Genomic DNA, 15,395 nt, shown 5'->3' on the forward strand with positions numbered 1-15,395 from the left:
GTGGCTTCATAGAGCTAGCCACGATTTGAGATAATGCTAATGATGATGATGATTTTTTATCATTTTTTTTCCATGATTCCATTATCATAACCATTCACATTCATATTTTTGTTTGCAAGCATCCTTCTTTTAAACTGATTGGCTAACAACTCATGGTTTTATCTTTTTTTTATATTGGTTTATTTGGATTATATCAGGAATCAGCTTTAAGTCCCCATGTTTTTATGCTTAGTTATGGATCCTCTTACTGGACCCTAGTGTATGTTTTTTGTTGATGATATCCTTCTTGTGAATCAGACTAGAGAATGAGTCTAGGAAATACTGAATTATGGAGGTCTATGGGGGAGTTTAGAGGCCTTTGTATGAGATCTAAAACTGAATATTTGGAATATAATTTTAGTAGTAGTAGCTCTGATGGCATAGTAGCTCTGGTGGCAGAGCTGTAATTTTGGGTGATCAAATCATTAAAAGTTGTGATTGTTTTAGATATCTCGGTTCTATTGTTCAAAGTGGTGATATTGATGGGGACGTTATTAGTAGAACTCAAGTTGGTTGGTTTAAGTGGAGGAATGTATCGTGTCTATTGTGTGATAGAAAGTATCATTCTTGTGGATAAGACTAGAGAATGAGTTTAGGAGATATTTGATTATGGAGGCCTATATTGCAGTCTAAAGGCCTTCGTGTGAGTAGATCTAAAACTATATATATGAAATATAATTTTAGTAGTAGTAGCTCTAGTGGCAGAGTTGTAACTACGGGTGATCAAATCATTAAAAGTTGTGATTGTTTTAGATATCTCGGTTCTATTGTTCAAAGTGGTGATATTGATGAGGATGTTATTAGTAGAACTCAAGTTGGTTGGTTGAAGTGGAGGAATGCATCGGGCTTATTGTGTGATAGAAAGTATCACTTAGACTAAAAGGAAAGTTTTATAAGATAGTGATGGGACCTGCAATGTTGTATGGCGCAAAGGGCTGGCCTTTAAAAGAGAAGCATAAAACAAAGTTAAATATTGCTAAGATGAGAATGCTTAGGTGGATGAGTGACTTGACACTTAAGAGAAAATGCGAAATGAATATATCCGTGATAAGGTTGGTGTAGCTCCAGTGGCGAACAATATTAGAGAGAGTCGTCTTAGATGGTTTGGTCACATTAAACTTTTACCATCTGATGATCCTGTTAGGAGAATAGATGTTTTAGATTTCACTTATATTAACAAAGACAAAGGTAGAGCTAAAAAGACTTGGGCATATTGTATAAAAAATGATCTTAATCTGTTAGAACTAAATGAAAATATAACAGTCAATTGGACACAATGGAGAAAAATGATTCATGTAGCCGACCCCACTTAGTGGGATCAAGGCTTATTATTGTTGTTGTTGTTGATATTGGTTTATTTGCTGAAGTATTCCAAATGTTTCTCCAATATCAGGTGATATCTGGTCCAGATCCTGTAACTATCCGAGCAAAGCTGCAAAATGCTCTTCCACACTCTCCTGAGAAGCAATTGGTAAGAAATCAAGTATTTGTCAGTTGATCCATCATTGAACTTTGGTTAATTATAGTCATATCTTCAGCCTTATCCAGCTAAGTGCCATTGTCTCTGAGAATAAACTGTTGTTATTTGGCTCTCATACTTGTGTCATTAAATGTTTTAAAACGTGATCATTATTTTGCTTTTTTGCATGTTTTACGATCATGATTCATTTTGCCATTTCTGAACTAGTAATGTTTTGAAATGTCTATTTGGCTTTTTGCAGTATGATCCTGCTATGCTTCATACTTCGTTTGCAAGGATTCTGGGGCACCCTAATGTTCCATTAGAGGTAATATGTCAAACACATCTCAGTTGGCTTTTTATAGCGAGACACCTTTTTGTTTTATCTTTTCATGGATATGTACATTGTAGGGTTTCTTGGTCAATCCGCTATAATTATTCTTGGGACATTTACATTCATACAACCCAATTCTTATGTATTTACATATCTAATAGCTAAACTTTAACTTGTACATTTATACCACCCAAATCTTTCATATCACATCAAAAATGCTATCATTTTAATTTTTAACAAGTGAAATCCACATTTTCATGCATAGGGAAGGTGGCATATGTATGTAAAAATTGAGATTTAGGTGTTAGATATGTAAATACATAAGAGTTGGGTGGTATGTATGTAAATCTTCCATTATTTTATTGTGGAAGTTATTTTAGTGTCAGTTTCTATGCATACCGTTAGTCTTATGTCCCAAGTTTTGTGTGGTGGGCTCTAAGCAAGGGGGAAAATTGTGCAGGGCATCGTAAGAAGGATAAAGCAGGGTATCCATTTATTATTATTATTATTATTATTATTATTATTATTTTATTTATATATATATATATATATAATATATCTTTGTGTGTGTGTGTGTCGCCTACCATAACTCTTTGGTTGGCAAAGTTTGTAAGATCTCGCGGGTTCGATCCCGCCTATGTGCGAAATGAAATCTTAGAAACATGAGGTTGGTCAGGAGGCTCGTCTAATTGCCTATTGCCAATCTTTTAAATATATATATTTTTGCATGATGTGATTGTGAACACAACTGATAATAACCGTAATAAGCAATGTTCACTGGATTGATATTCCTGCTCTATAGCAGGTTGAGTTACTATATCTAACAGCTGCCTTATTTCACATGTGAAAATCATATGCGGGGTGCGGATGAGAGAAAATGGATGGCGTGCTTAAATTTGCAAATAAAATGATGGGGGCTCTGTTTATTTGTGACGAGATTTCCTTTTCACTATTTTTTAGACGCATTATGGTATTGTTCTTAACTGCACCTTCCATTTTGACAAGCTTGGTAATGGTTAACTCAACAACAACAACAAAGCCTTAATCTCACTAAGTGGGGTCTTGGTAATGGTTAACTCATGGTTGAAAATTTATTCTATGCATCATAAATTGCAGAATGAAATTCTGAATAATTTTAGATCTTAGCACGGAGAAAGGTGACATGTGATCTTGTCACCAACATAGCATATTATATCTTCTATTTAGCAAGAAGTTTCTTAAATTTTCCTTGGCTGTAACTTATATTTGTTGAACTTTAAGATTTCGAGAAGAATGCCAACCTTAACCAAATGTAGCAAGTCAGTTTAATGCGCCAATTATGCTTAACTATTAGATTCAAATATAAATGATGGATTCAAATTGTTGGGCTCGAGCATTAGTTAATCTTAAAGGACCACGATACAGATAGTGCATTCCAATCCTTTAACTCATACTTACTCAATATGGAGTTGAGCTGATTCATCTGTTACAGATTTGAGATTTAACTAATCTATGAGTGATCCATTAGATTCAAATATGATAATATTGGTTTGTTTCCAAGCATGATTATTTTAGTGAACCAAAACAACTTTGTTGAGCAGGCTCAATGCTTAAGCCATACCCAATCTAACCTATTTGAGCTTCAGTTGAGCTCAATTTTAAATGGCTTTCAATTTAGCCTCGATGAATTATTGATATAGTTCCACTTATCTGATTAGAGCTCAAATTCACTTGGTTACCCAAATCAATCTATTGGAATCAAAGCCAATTTGCCCTAACCTGTTTGTGGCTAAAACTTGAACTAAATCTATGTTTGATTATTTAGCTTAATCAGTCCTCATTAAAGACAACTGAACTGGTATATTCAAATTGTCGATTCAACTCATTTTAATTGTGTTTGAATATATTTTAGTCAAGTCAAGTGCACCCAAGCGAAATTGATTGTTTACATGACCCAATAACTAGACCGAATCCAAGGCATGGTAAAATTTAATAAACATAAAGAGTAATGCATTATTAGCAAGATGACAAATCTAACAAACTAAGCAACTCATTTCTCTTGCCTTTTACTAACATGGTACAAAATAATTGGTTATACTAAGATGGCATATGATAAATGTGAGGGAACATCAAATCACAGGCATATCCCATATGCAAAAGCATAAACCCCATCTAAAACCCAAGCATGCCTCGACGCCCTTACAAGTATGTAGCTGCCCACTTAAGCTACACCTATTATTCAGCCAAAATCCCCTCACCAACGGGCAATCACTTTTAATAAAATAAGATTGTTTAAACTTTAATGTGTGATTTTGTTATCCCTTCACTGTATTTGCTGCTCAAATTTTGAGGGATGATGCTTATGAACTTTTCTTGAGTGTGTCGAATTGGGCATCTCCTTTATGACTTGATCCCAGGAGCACACATGTTTCCTTTTTAGGAGGATTTTACTCTTGTGAAATTTATAACTTCAGACGGGAACGTTGACTTTTGACATCCCAGTTAGATTTATGTTACTTTATTAGTCAACTGATCTTCCAAGAATTTCATAGGTTATTTTAGAAACTTCCTTTGGAAACATCAATTTTGACCGTTTTTTCTTGTTCATGGAGCAAAGGTAGCATTTCAGTTTTTGGAGCCTCTTGCAAATTGCCATAGTAACGTCATTTGTAAATTATATAGGCTGATTTATTATTATAGTAATATCTCCTCTTTCAAGTTCATCAAAATTGATGAAACGTTGATTTTCTTTTTTTCTTTTTTAATTGGTAAAAGTTTCACTTCAAGCTCCATTTTAAATAGTAGAGGCATCTCCACTTATATTGTTAAGACAAGTTTATTTTCATTTTGGATTTTTTTGAATGGTTGAGAATACACTGTTCTATGGATATACAATCTTGACTACTTGTAAATCACCTACCCTTTTGGTGGAGTCAATCCTTATGGCCAAGTTTTGACACATCAGGTTGACCATTCATTGCCAACAAGCCTTGACTACTCACCGAAAATATTTCAGTACATCGTCAATGATAAACTGGGTCCAACAAGTCTTCCTAGAGCAATGGAACCCACAGTATCTTAATCAAAGTTGACCATTCTCCCCATTCATTCCCTCATATATTAATCGAGTTTCAACCCAAATTCGGACTATAGTGATATGCATGAGTAGGGTTGTAAATGAACCAATGCACTCGATCAACAACTCGAACTTAACTTGACTAAGACTCTTTCATGTTCGTTCAAATTAGTAAATAAATAAGCTTCAACAATTTTAAAAACTCGAAACTTAGATGAACTATAAACATAAACATATTTCAACTTGTTTATTTATGTTCATGAATAAACTCGTTTATTGTTCAACAAGTAATTTGTTAGATACTCGATATTAAATTCAATCATAGTTCATATCATATGATTTATTATTTAAATAAAATTTAAATAATTAAAATTTATTTAATTCATATTTACTAGTAATATATTATTATATTAATAATATTTTTAGATTAATCATCAATTATACATTTATTTTATTAAATTTTAGATGTTAGATGTGAAATTACATAATACTTATGTTTTATGTATGAAATGTCCTTAGAATTAACTCCCACAAATTTTACTTTCCTTCTTCTCTCTTGTACTTTCGCCTCTCCCGTTTTCATCCAAAACATCGGTCCTGCCGGCGCGAACTGGTGATTCTTCCGGTCCGTATGCAGTAAAAAACCACCATCCCTTTAAAACCAGGCGTAATTGTTGAATCGTCGGCTGACCGGCGAACCGTTTCTTTTTGAAAACCTCACGTTGCGATCAGGCATGCTTGAGTTTCGAACGTTTGGGTTTTAAGAAAAATCAAAATAAAACTATAAAATGTTAATTTTTTTAAAAAATAAAACAGCTTTTATATATATTATTATACTGCTTTGATTGAATGTGCTTTGATCGGTAAGTTTAGAATATAAAAGCTTTGGCAAATTAATAAGTGGGCAGTGCAATGACGTGACTTGACACTTCAAGAATAGAGAGAAGTAATTATTACTTATAATTTTATAAGTATAGATTAAAAAACGAAAAGGTATGCAAAGGATTAGAAGTAATTTTCTCATTTAGTGCAGCTCAATCTGAATTAATTAATTAATTAAGATTGGTATTTTAATTTGAAGATAAAAACAAAGCAAGAGAAGACGTAGAAAATTGTTTGAATCAAATTTGATCGCAATAAATGAATGAATAGAAAATTCAGTTTGATTTAAATTTTTGATTGAGTAAAATATTAATACGAATATTCGTGAAGAATATTTTATATTATTGGTTAGTATATCATTGTATATTATTTATTAATCCTTTTTCAAGTTTATATTATTATATTATTATTATATCATTTAGGCTATATTTAGTTAATTTTATTTATTCATTCCATCATCCTCCGGTTCAACCTGGGTTGGTTCAACCCGGGTTCGACCCCGGTTGAATTAATGAACCTTGAACTGTTCCTCATGCCAATTTAATGTTCGGTCCGGTTTTCACAAACTTGCTTAAACATACGAAATAGTAAGTCGCTAGTGCGTGCAAGTAAGGTTGTGTAAGTATCTTTGAAACACTAGTTTCTAATAATCTTCTATTTCCATTATGCTCGTAAGTTTTACCTGATTAACCCACATTTCTCTTCATTCCTTGCAGCCTACTTCATCCGCTTGAACTTCTCTAAATCCTATAATTTCTTCTTAAAATTTCATTTATTATATCTTAGGTTTAAGGCAAAAAAGAGGAGAAATGGGATTTAAGATCTTGTATAGTTTAAAGTCATCATTTTTGTTATTTAGACAATATTCGTATTCTAAGGCAAAATGGAGGAGAAACGGGATTTCAGACCTTGTAGAGCTTTATTTTGACATTTTTGTTCATTGGTAGGATTTAGGTTAAAATATTTATTAAATTTTTAATATGAAAATTTTGATACTCGTTTGAGTCTTTAGCTTGTTTAAATACTAGTTCACTTGTCATAAACAAATCAATTACAAATCAAATTCAAACATTGAAAAATGTAAACAAGTCAAGCTTGAACAATATATGAAAGCTCGACACAAGCTCAAGCCGAACATGAACAACTTATAATAATACCAAGCCAAGTCCAAACAATAATATACTTGGCTCGATTACAGCCTTATGCTTGAGTTAGCGCGTGGCTACTTGGTCTAATCCACCCCTATTTCAGTTGCAGCTCTTATACAGTTTAGGTGTTTATTACAATAATTTATCCTGACAATTATCTTTATTATATTTTTGTTTGAATAATTATTCTTCTGATTAAATAACAGAAGATGGAGAACTCTTCTGATCTACTCAAATTCTTTCATGAACTCGTTGCACGTGTGAACAATAAGATCCATGGATTTCAGGTAGTCTCCTTTGCATCTTTGAATTCCACTATGCAAAAATTGGAACTCTATCATCTCGATTTTCGCCTTGAGCTAATTGTTGTTACATAATTAATGGTAAATTTGGCATCAAACGGACATCTAATGTAATCTAAATGATGTAAAACAGCCTCGCCTCAAAACTTTTCTTACAAAAATCAAGAATTCAGTTTAATATAAAGAGAATTTAATTATATTTATATTAATTCTGTATCTAAATATTTGAATATAATTATATTTTAGGGGCATTTATGCAAATAATATCGAAGCATTCCTTATTTACGAAGTTAATATCAAATATTATATTTTGAACAAATATCTCATCATTGAGAATTTGCTTGGTGTTAAAAATGTCGGTTGAGATCTTGCTATGAATTTCAATTTTTGCAAAATAGAGGTAGAATGGTGTTAGCTTTGTAAATAATCAAGCTTTGGGTGCTAATTACAAAATTGTTGGCTCATTTGCTAATTAGTTGAATATGTTGACTTATCTCAATTGCTTTCCCTCTTCGATCAGTGTTATTGTCATCTCTCTTATAAATAACTGGGGTATGTATTTACATATCCAACACTTTAAACTTTGCTTTTTTACATATATACACCCACAATTTTCACATCACATAAAAAATACTGTTATTTTATTTTTTAAAATGTAAAATACATATTTACATACACATATTAGGAGACATATATGTAAGAAATGAGGGATATGTATGTAAATTTTCCTAAATAATTATTGTCATAATGATTCAGGCAACTGTTTCTGAGCTATGGTTTGTGGAGGAATATGATGTCCTGGCACTTGCACTGGATGGGAGAATGAAGGTACGAAAATTCCCCTTTGGCTGTTCAACCCATTGATAACTCTTTTTTTAAATTATTCCAACTGTAATTCTCTCCTTTTATTTATTTTTTTTTTTTTTACAATTGTGACAATTGTGTAATAACTGTTTAACTGTTTTATTGACTTGTAAAATGGACATGGTCTTTTCATTAAAAAATTGGCCATTTTATAAGTTTCAATGTTGGGATTATTTTAAGATACATATAATACATGCTTAATCAATTAAATTTTATTTATATAGATGTCTTACTCATGTTTTGGGTTTTAAGAACCAATCGGATCAGACAATTCGACTGGTTTCATTGTGAAACGGCTATTCAGCAGGTTTGGTTCAAACTCAGAATTATTTCTGCATAAAATTAAGATTAAACCTGTCATAATTAGGAAAATTTATTATATCTAGAAATTTGCATCGATAGTGATAGTCTAATGAGAGTGTGCCACGTAACAAGTGGGCCCCACCTCCCAAAAAAAATCTATCGTTGCAGTGGGGCCCGCTTGCAAACTCGGGACTCAAATTTCATTATGGTGCCCAGATTCAATAATCCCTTCATAATTAGGGGTTAAATTGGCAAACTGGTTTTTAAAAAAGTCAAATATTAGTTAGTTTTAATTTAAATTTTATTATTTAGAGTATTATTTCGAAGTAAAACACTATTTATTGTATCCTTAAAAATAATATTAATATATTATTAGTATATAATATAAATTATATTTGATGCGTGCCGGGGTTTTCACAACCTTGCTCATATTATTTTTTTTATAGTAAGAATATATTTGATCAAGATTAGGTTTCAAAAACATGACATAAGTTAGTTTAATATAATATAAAAATGATTTATATGTTGATATGTTATAATCATATAAATTATTTTTATTTGCAATAATTGAAATGAGTCAGCATGTGGGGAACACGCTCAGCGCGTGCATGGATCGTGCCGTCCACGTACGGCCCCCCCTGCGGCGATGCCTCCGTTGATTTTTATCTCCTTCTCACTCTCTCCTGTCAAAATCATTGTGGCCCTTTATGTGGCGACGAGGTGAAGGTGTGGATGGGAGTAGGGCGTCCTTCTATTTCTCTAATCGAACCTGATCTCATCTGCATTCCACTTTAATTTATCATCACATTTATTATTATATTTTATAAAAAATAAAAATATTTTAATGCCATTTTAATTGTATTTTATATTCAGTTTGAATGCTGATAATGATTTTAATTGCATTGTTATGTGTAGCATTTCTCTATCAAGACATCAATTATTTTTTTCTAAATTTAAATCTGAATCAAGTTGAATGATTCGGTTATTAAAATATTATAAATTTCATAGAAAAGAAATTGGAAAGATCACGAAAATTATGAATAGAGCTGTCAAAACGGCTCGTTGTTTGCAAATAGCATGTATTCGGCTCGTTAAGAAATTGGTGTTCAGCTCGTTTGCTAAGTTAACAAGCCGGATATGAACAACACAAATAAATATTTGTTCGTTTGTGTTCGGCACGTTTTGATTCGAAATACTACTAATCAATAATATATATATATATATATTCTTGATGAGTAGTATTTTTAAAAAAATTTAATTGATTACAAGGCGACAAAGATTTACAATCAATTAAAAGTATTAATTAAGAAAATTAAATAAAAATTATTAAATTAGATTCAAATGATGTTTTAAATCTTGCCCCAATCCTTAACATCTTATGCTACGTGATTAGGTTTGACAAAATGATTTTTTGTTCGTGAACGGCTCGTGTTCGGCTCGCTAAGAAAACGAGTCTAACACGAACACGTTTTTTGAACTCGAAATATAAACAAGCCAAACACGCTCAGCTCGTGTTCGACTCATTTACACCCCTAATTATGATCCTTTGTGGGCTTATTATTAAAAAGGGGGAGTTAAAATGAAACATATTTTCTTATTTTCTTATTTGTGCAAATAAAATGATTGTATTTGAGAATTTATAAACCATTTGTAATGTCTATAGTTATTTATTTAATAACAACCAATCAAATGGTAGATTCAAACAAATTTTATTTATTTATTTATTTGTTTTCATTTTATGCAGTTAAATGTGCTCTTAAATGACTTACATTAACTTGCACAGTAAAAAATTGAAGTTTATAATACACGAAATTTAGGGCCCCCTCTAAAAATGAAAAATAATTGTTCATGCAGAATACCATACCACCAACACCAGTGTTATAAATATAAATATGAAATTCTATATGTTAAATATGTAAATACATAAAAAAATTGTGTCACATGTAGAATTCTCTTTAACTTTCTTACATTAAAACACTATATTTTTCTCATAAACTTTAAAAATTCAACAAATGATATTTCATTGGAAAATTTTATATGTTTTTTTTAATAAAAAGAGTAGCTTAACTTCTAAAAATCTATCCCAACTATAATGTTTTATGATGCATCATTTAGGGGTTGTTTGATAGCCGCTTTTAAGCAGGATTTATGTAGGATTTACGACAAATCCTGCCAAACGGCAAAAATAGATCGTGTAAATCCTACAGATTCTTAAATCTCGTTTTGCCTCTGTTTCACGTTATATTCGAGATTCATCAAATCCAACAAGAAGCAGGATTTACGGGATTAAGAGAAGTTTTGAGACGTGTGACAAAAATTAGAATTCATAAGTCTGATTAAAACATACCAAACAGTTTTTAGGATTTAAAATCTTCGAGATTTGGTAAGTTCGGATTTACAGAATTTACTAAATTTTATTCAAGCCAAATTCTACTTGCAACCAAACATCACTCAGCAGTGCATGAAACTATGGGGAAAATATCATATATATAAATAATAAATATAAAGTTTTACATAATTAAATGTAAAAAAATAAAAAATTAGGGCTGCATGAGCCTGCTTGGAAGGTGGGGCAGCACGTAACGTGGCTGCACAAGCCTCGTGGGGCTTGGCCTGCGAAGCCGAGGGTGCTCGGCACACGCTGAAGCGTGCCGTTTGCCCTACTCCCATTCTCTCTCTCGTCCTCTCTGAACTTCAATATGGCTTCTTTCCCTTTCGCACCGCTTTTCCGCAATTCGTCTTAGCACTTGAACGAAACATCGATCGTTCAATCGATTAATCTTTCAATTTTTTTCAGAAAAATCTCAACCTTTTTTCTCCCTTTTCCGTTCTTTAACAGTTTGCTCTGAGGTGAGCTTTGCACTAAAAATCGATTTTTTTTTTCTTTTGTAATCTCTGGTTCATTAAAATCTAGTTTTCTTTCTTTGAGCTGCAATTGTTTTTCCTCCCTCTTTCCAATTTTTCATTGCCTCACAGATCAAAAATGCTTTTTTTTTTCTTAATTTTGATTTTCAACTGTGAATTTTGGTCGATTGCTTATCCAAATTAATATGTTTGGCAAACAGGTTTCATTGATTCATAACTGAGAGCTGAGCATGGTATCAGAATCTCCCAACTTTATGAGCAGTGTTGCTGCAAAGCCTGTTAATGGGTGAGTTTTATAATCAGTTGATGTGCTATGTTTTCTGTGACATTTATATTGTATAATCTTATTCTTCTACATTGATCTCATCACAGTGTTTTACTGATTAGAAGAAGAATCTGGTTGTGGATTGGAAAATAAATATATGCTCATTATCATAGTTTGTGTGTTGCACTAAATTATTCATCTAGGAGCTTATTTAAATATATGCTGAGAGTTAATAACCCCATTAAACAACTAGCAGGAACCTCATTAAACAAGTGCCTATTTTTTGTATTATGTTTTGTTCGTGGGTTATATTACATCTTTGTTAACACCGGATTGGAGAAGGTGAGTAAATATCAAGAAATTAGGAACCCTTGGCTCTCTCTGAGGTCTCTTATTTATAGGCAGAGATTTTGGATCTCAAGTGCAATAGAATATGCTGCAAAGTTTGGCTTTGTGTAAAGTGCAGGAGGCTATAGCCTAAGGACTTGGATCCACATCAACAATCTATTTTCGGGCATGCGAAATCATTAGTTCCTTGTTGGTAGTCATGGATTATTTTTTGTGGGCTCAGATGGCTGTTCGAACATGGCAGGTCCAGTGAGTCAAGTTACGAGGCCAAATGAGTTAGCTCTTCATGAGTCTAATAGATGTGTTTCTCCTTCTTAGTCAACTAATGAGTCCACCACGATGCGGGCGGGCTCTTGCCTTTAACGTGGTTGGGAGACTCTTTCGAGGACTTGATTGGTATGTTTAGTGAGGCAATTAGAATCGGCTTGACGAGTTCATTCTTAGTCTAGCCAGATGAATTCTTTCGAATTTTGGCTCGAGAGCGATCATTCAGGATCTGCCTTTTAAGTTAATGATGCCTTGATACTGATTGACATCATGAGGATGCGCACAATTTCCTTCTTACAGGATACCAATTAGATGGCTAATCAGCTTAAGCACTTCAGATAAATTAAATTAAACCTTATTTGCTTTTATTACTTTGATTTGCTCCATGTTGCTTTTAGGATTTTTGACCTACTTTTTCTTCAACAGTATTCAAATTTACCATAATTTGACTTGTCTTACATTGTTATCCTTATGAGTAAGATTATAAATTAGGCGGAAACAAATTTTTCCGAACCGAATTGTTGAAAGCTTTAGTCAACATCTCTTTGATGTAAAGTAGTGTAGCAAAACTTCACAGTTCCAGATAAAAGGAAAAAATAATATATCTTCATGTATCTCTTGGCTTCTAAAATTTACTATAAAGTAAATTATATTATGGTGCTTCTCAAGTAATCATACTTATCATGAATATTAGGAGTTGTGTGTTTTTAATGTTTCCAAATAAAAAGAAACTATTAATATCAGCTTGTTCTTTATCTTAAGCATTAATCATATTATTTACGACTTTTTGGACTTTCAATTGCTTAAATCTCTGTTATTTGGATCAATATTTGGTGACTCCTTAACTTGATAATGTTGTTTAGGCTTCAAATGCCTGAGGGTTTCCTTATGCAGGTCTGTGCCCGGCAAAAAGATTCGAGTCAAAGTTCCGAAGAAAATACACAAGGCTGAACGAGAGAAGCTGAAACGTGACCATTTGAATGAGGTCTTCTCTGAGCTTAGCCACGCGCTCGGTAAATATTTTTCCTGATCATCTTCTTTTTCCTTATTTGATAACATATTAGCATTGATTTTATCATAACAAATAATCACTAGTTTCAATGATTTCAACAATTATTTAGTAGAATTTGTACAGTTATCTTTTATAGTTATAATGGATTGTGGGATATTATCCAAATTTCTACATCCATATATGGTGCACAAATAAATGAAAATTCCCAGGTTAAACTCCCGCTTGTAATCACGAACTTTGAGTGAAAACTCTATCATATCGAAGCTTCACACTGAATCACTTTAGGATTGTCTTCAAAATCTCTCCTTTCTATGAGTTGTCTTTGTAGCTCTATTCGACAAGCTCTTCTTTAAAAAGAGATTCGATCATGTGTTTTTGTAAATATACACATCAAGAGAATCATCATGATCCCTCTCTCACACACCTCCTCTTCGTGCTTGGTTCATATTTAATAAGGTATTAGCGTCTTTCTATAAAGAATATTAGTTCCAACAAGCATCGTAAATGTTTTCGCATTTCTTAGGGGAGGCCGTCCATTAACAGTTTTAAAAAATCTTGTAAATTTGGATTTACCAAGTCCTATCAACACCAGGATTTAGTAAATCCATGATGTAAGACAACTTCTATCTATCAGATGTAAGTTAAATCTCACTTAAATCTATTACCAGACACCCCCTCGGATGTAGGATGCATTCATTACCATCCCTCGAAACAAATTTCTACCTCAATTCAAATTATCCTTTTTGTGTTTGTGCTTAGTGAATTCTATGCTGCATCAATAAGATGTTGTGCCATGAAGACACATTATGCAAAAAGGCAGCTACTTATGGAAAATTGCATATATAATATGTAATATATATCTGCATTAATAAATATTATCACATTAATTCTCAGATCCAGCTCGTCAGAACAATGGGAAGGCCACCATCCTATGTGATGCTGCAAAATTATTACGGGACCTCATCACACAAGTTGAATCCCTCAAGAAGGAAAATCTCGCTCTGCAAAATGAATCTCATTATGTAAGTTTCTTCAGCTACATAACAATCTATTTATGTTTGTTACAAAATTATCCATCTTCTACAGGTCACAGTTGAGAAGAATGAACTGGAAGACGATAATGCTGCGCTTCAAGGCGACATCAACCGGCTTCAGAACAAGATTCAAGAGAGCATGCGGCATGAACCGCCCTCGCCGCTATCGGAACCCAACTGCTCGGCTTTGCCGCAGCAGCAGAGTTCGTCGGTTGCTCCGGTCTTCGTCGTTCCTTTGAGCCAAGATCTTCAGCAGGCTCTGGCTGATGTTACGGGGCCGTCGTCTTCGCCAAAGCCTTCTTCTCAGATCAGCAGGCCTCATGCAAGGTATCCAACTCCAGATTCTTGGTCGCTGGAATTCTTATCCAGAAGCCTTCAAGCTTCAGGTGCTGCTTCTAATGGCTGGCTTGGAGTGGATAAATCTTAGTTTGATTAGCAATTGTGGAATAACTATTTTGGTGGGGATTTAGTAAAAATATCTTTTGTCTGAATGAGTTTATTGTCTGGTTTATGAAGATTTATATTTTATATATATATATATATATATAAATAATAGAGCTGTGTTAATATGTATGTAGAGATTAGGCTCTATTTATTGTTGTGATGTATAAAGTGGAGTTTTCACTCATATAAGAAACATGCTATGTGATTGATGTTAGTCTACTGGATGTTTTTATAAGAAACAAATGTTATAGGTGAGGAAAAAACATGTGCTGATTGATGATGTTATAGGTGTATTCAAGATGTATTTGTGTGTACACTCCTAATCCACACGTACAGATTCCGCTCGTAATATTTTTTCTTAGACGAGGGATATAATTTTTAAGATTAATAATGTGGTGAAATATAAAAACAACTCAAATATATTATATATTAAAAAATATTATTTTAAATTGGAAGATTTATATGCTACTCAATTCTAATGTATTTACGTATCTAACAACCAATCTTCAATTATACATATATACATACATACATTCCTCCTTATTTATGTATGGAGATGCATATTTCATTTTTTTACATTAAAATAGTGATATTTTGATATGATTTGATAGACTTAAGCATCACAAATGTAAAGAGCAAAATTTAGGTGTTAGATATATAATAAAATGGGTATGATAATATCATATGACATTATAAAACTCTTTCTTTTTTAATCTTAATATATTGTTTTTTATTCAGTTTGAGTTTAGCAGAGCAAAACATTATTCATAAATT

The 15,395-nt window shown here is 32.6% G+C and overlaps 2 protein-coding genes across 4 annotated transcripts in view; both read left to right on the plus strand.

Annotated features, from left to right (window-relative positions):
• LOC110021535 overlaps nucleotides 1–8,124 on the plus strand; it is a 38,190-nt gene extending 30,066 nt beyond the window's left edge. Inside the window, exons 7-10 of one of the 3 annotated variants that reach the window (XM_020720067.1) lie at nucleotides 1,433–1,510; nucleotides 1,761–1,826; nucleotides 7,124–7,204; nucleotides 7,976–8,124. In XM_020720067.1, the coding sequence (XP_020575726.1) occupies nucleotides 1,433–1,510; nucleotides 1,761–1,826; nucleotides 7,124–7,204; nucleotides 7,976–8,083 (333 nt within the window). In that variant the 3' untranslated portion in view covers nucleotides 8,084–8,124. The remainder of the gene's footprint in view (nucleotides 1–1,432; nucleotides 1,511–1,760; nucleotides 1,827–7,123; nucleotides 7,205–7,975) is intronic. The other 2 variants (XM_020720068.1, XM_020720069.1) reach the window with 2 other exon arrangements.
• A 2,816-nt stretch (nucleotides 8,125–10,940) lies between these two features.
• On the plus strand, nucleotides 10,941–14,835 carry LOC110021440 (transcription factor bHLH47-like). Its single transcript, XM_020719923.1, has 5 exons — nucleotides 10,941–11,236; nucleotides 11,452–11,537; nucleotides 13,026–13,144; nucleotides 14,038–14,165; nucleotides 14,230–14,835. The coding sequence occupies exons 2-5, from the start codon at nucleotides 11,482–11,484 to the stop codon at nucleotides 14,602–14,604; spliced, it is 678 nt and encodes a 225-aa protein (XP_020575582.1). The 5' UTR covers nucleotides 10,941–11,236; nucleotides 11,452–11,481; the 3' UTR covers nucleotides 14,605–14,835.
• The last annotated feature ends 560 nt before the right edge of the window (nucleotides 14,836–15,395 follow it).

Source organism: Phalaenopsis equestris, unplaced genomic scaffold (genome assembly GCF_001263595.1).
Source record: "Phalaenopsis equestris unplaced genomic scaffold, ASM126359v1 Scaffold000134, whole genome shotgun sequence".
Taxonomy (NCBI): Eukaryota; Viridiplantae; Streptophyta; class Magnoliopsida; order Asparagales; family Orchidaceae; genus Phalaenopsis; species Phalaenopsis equestris.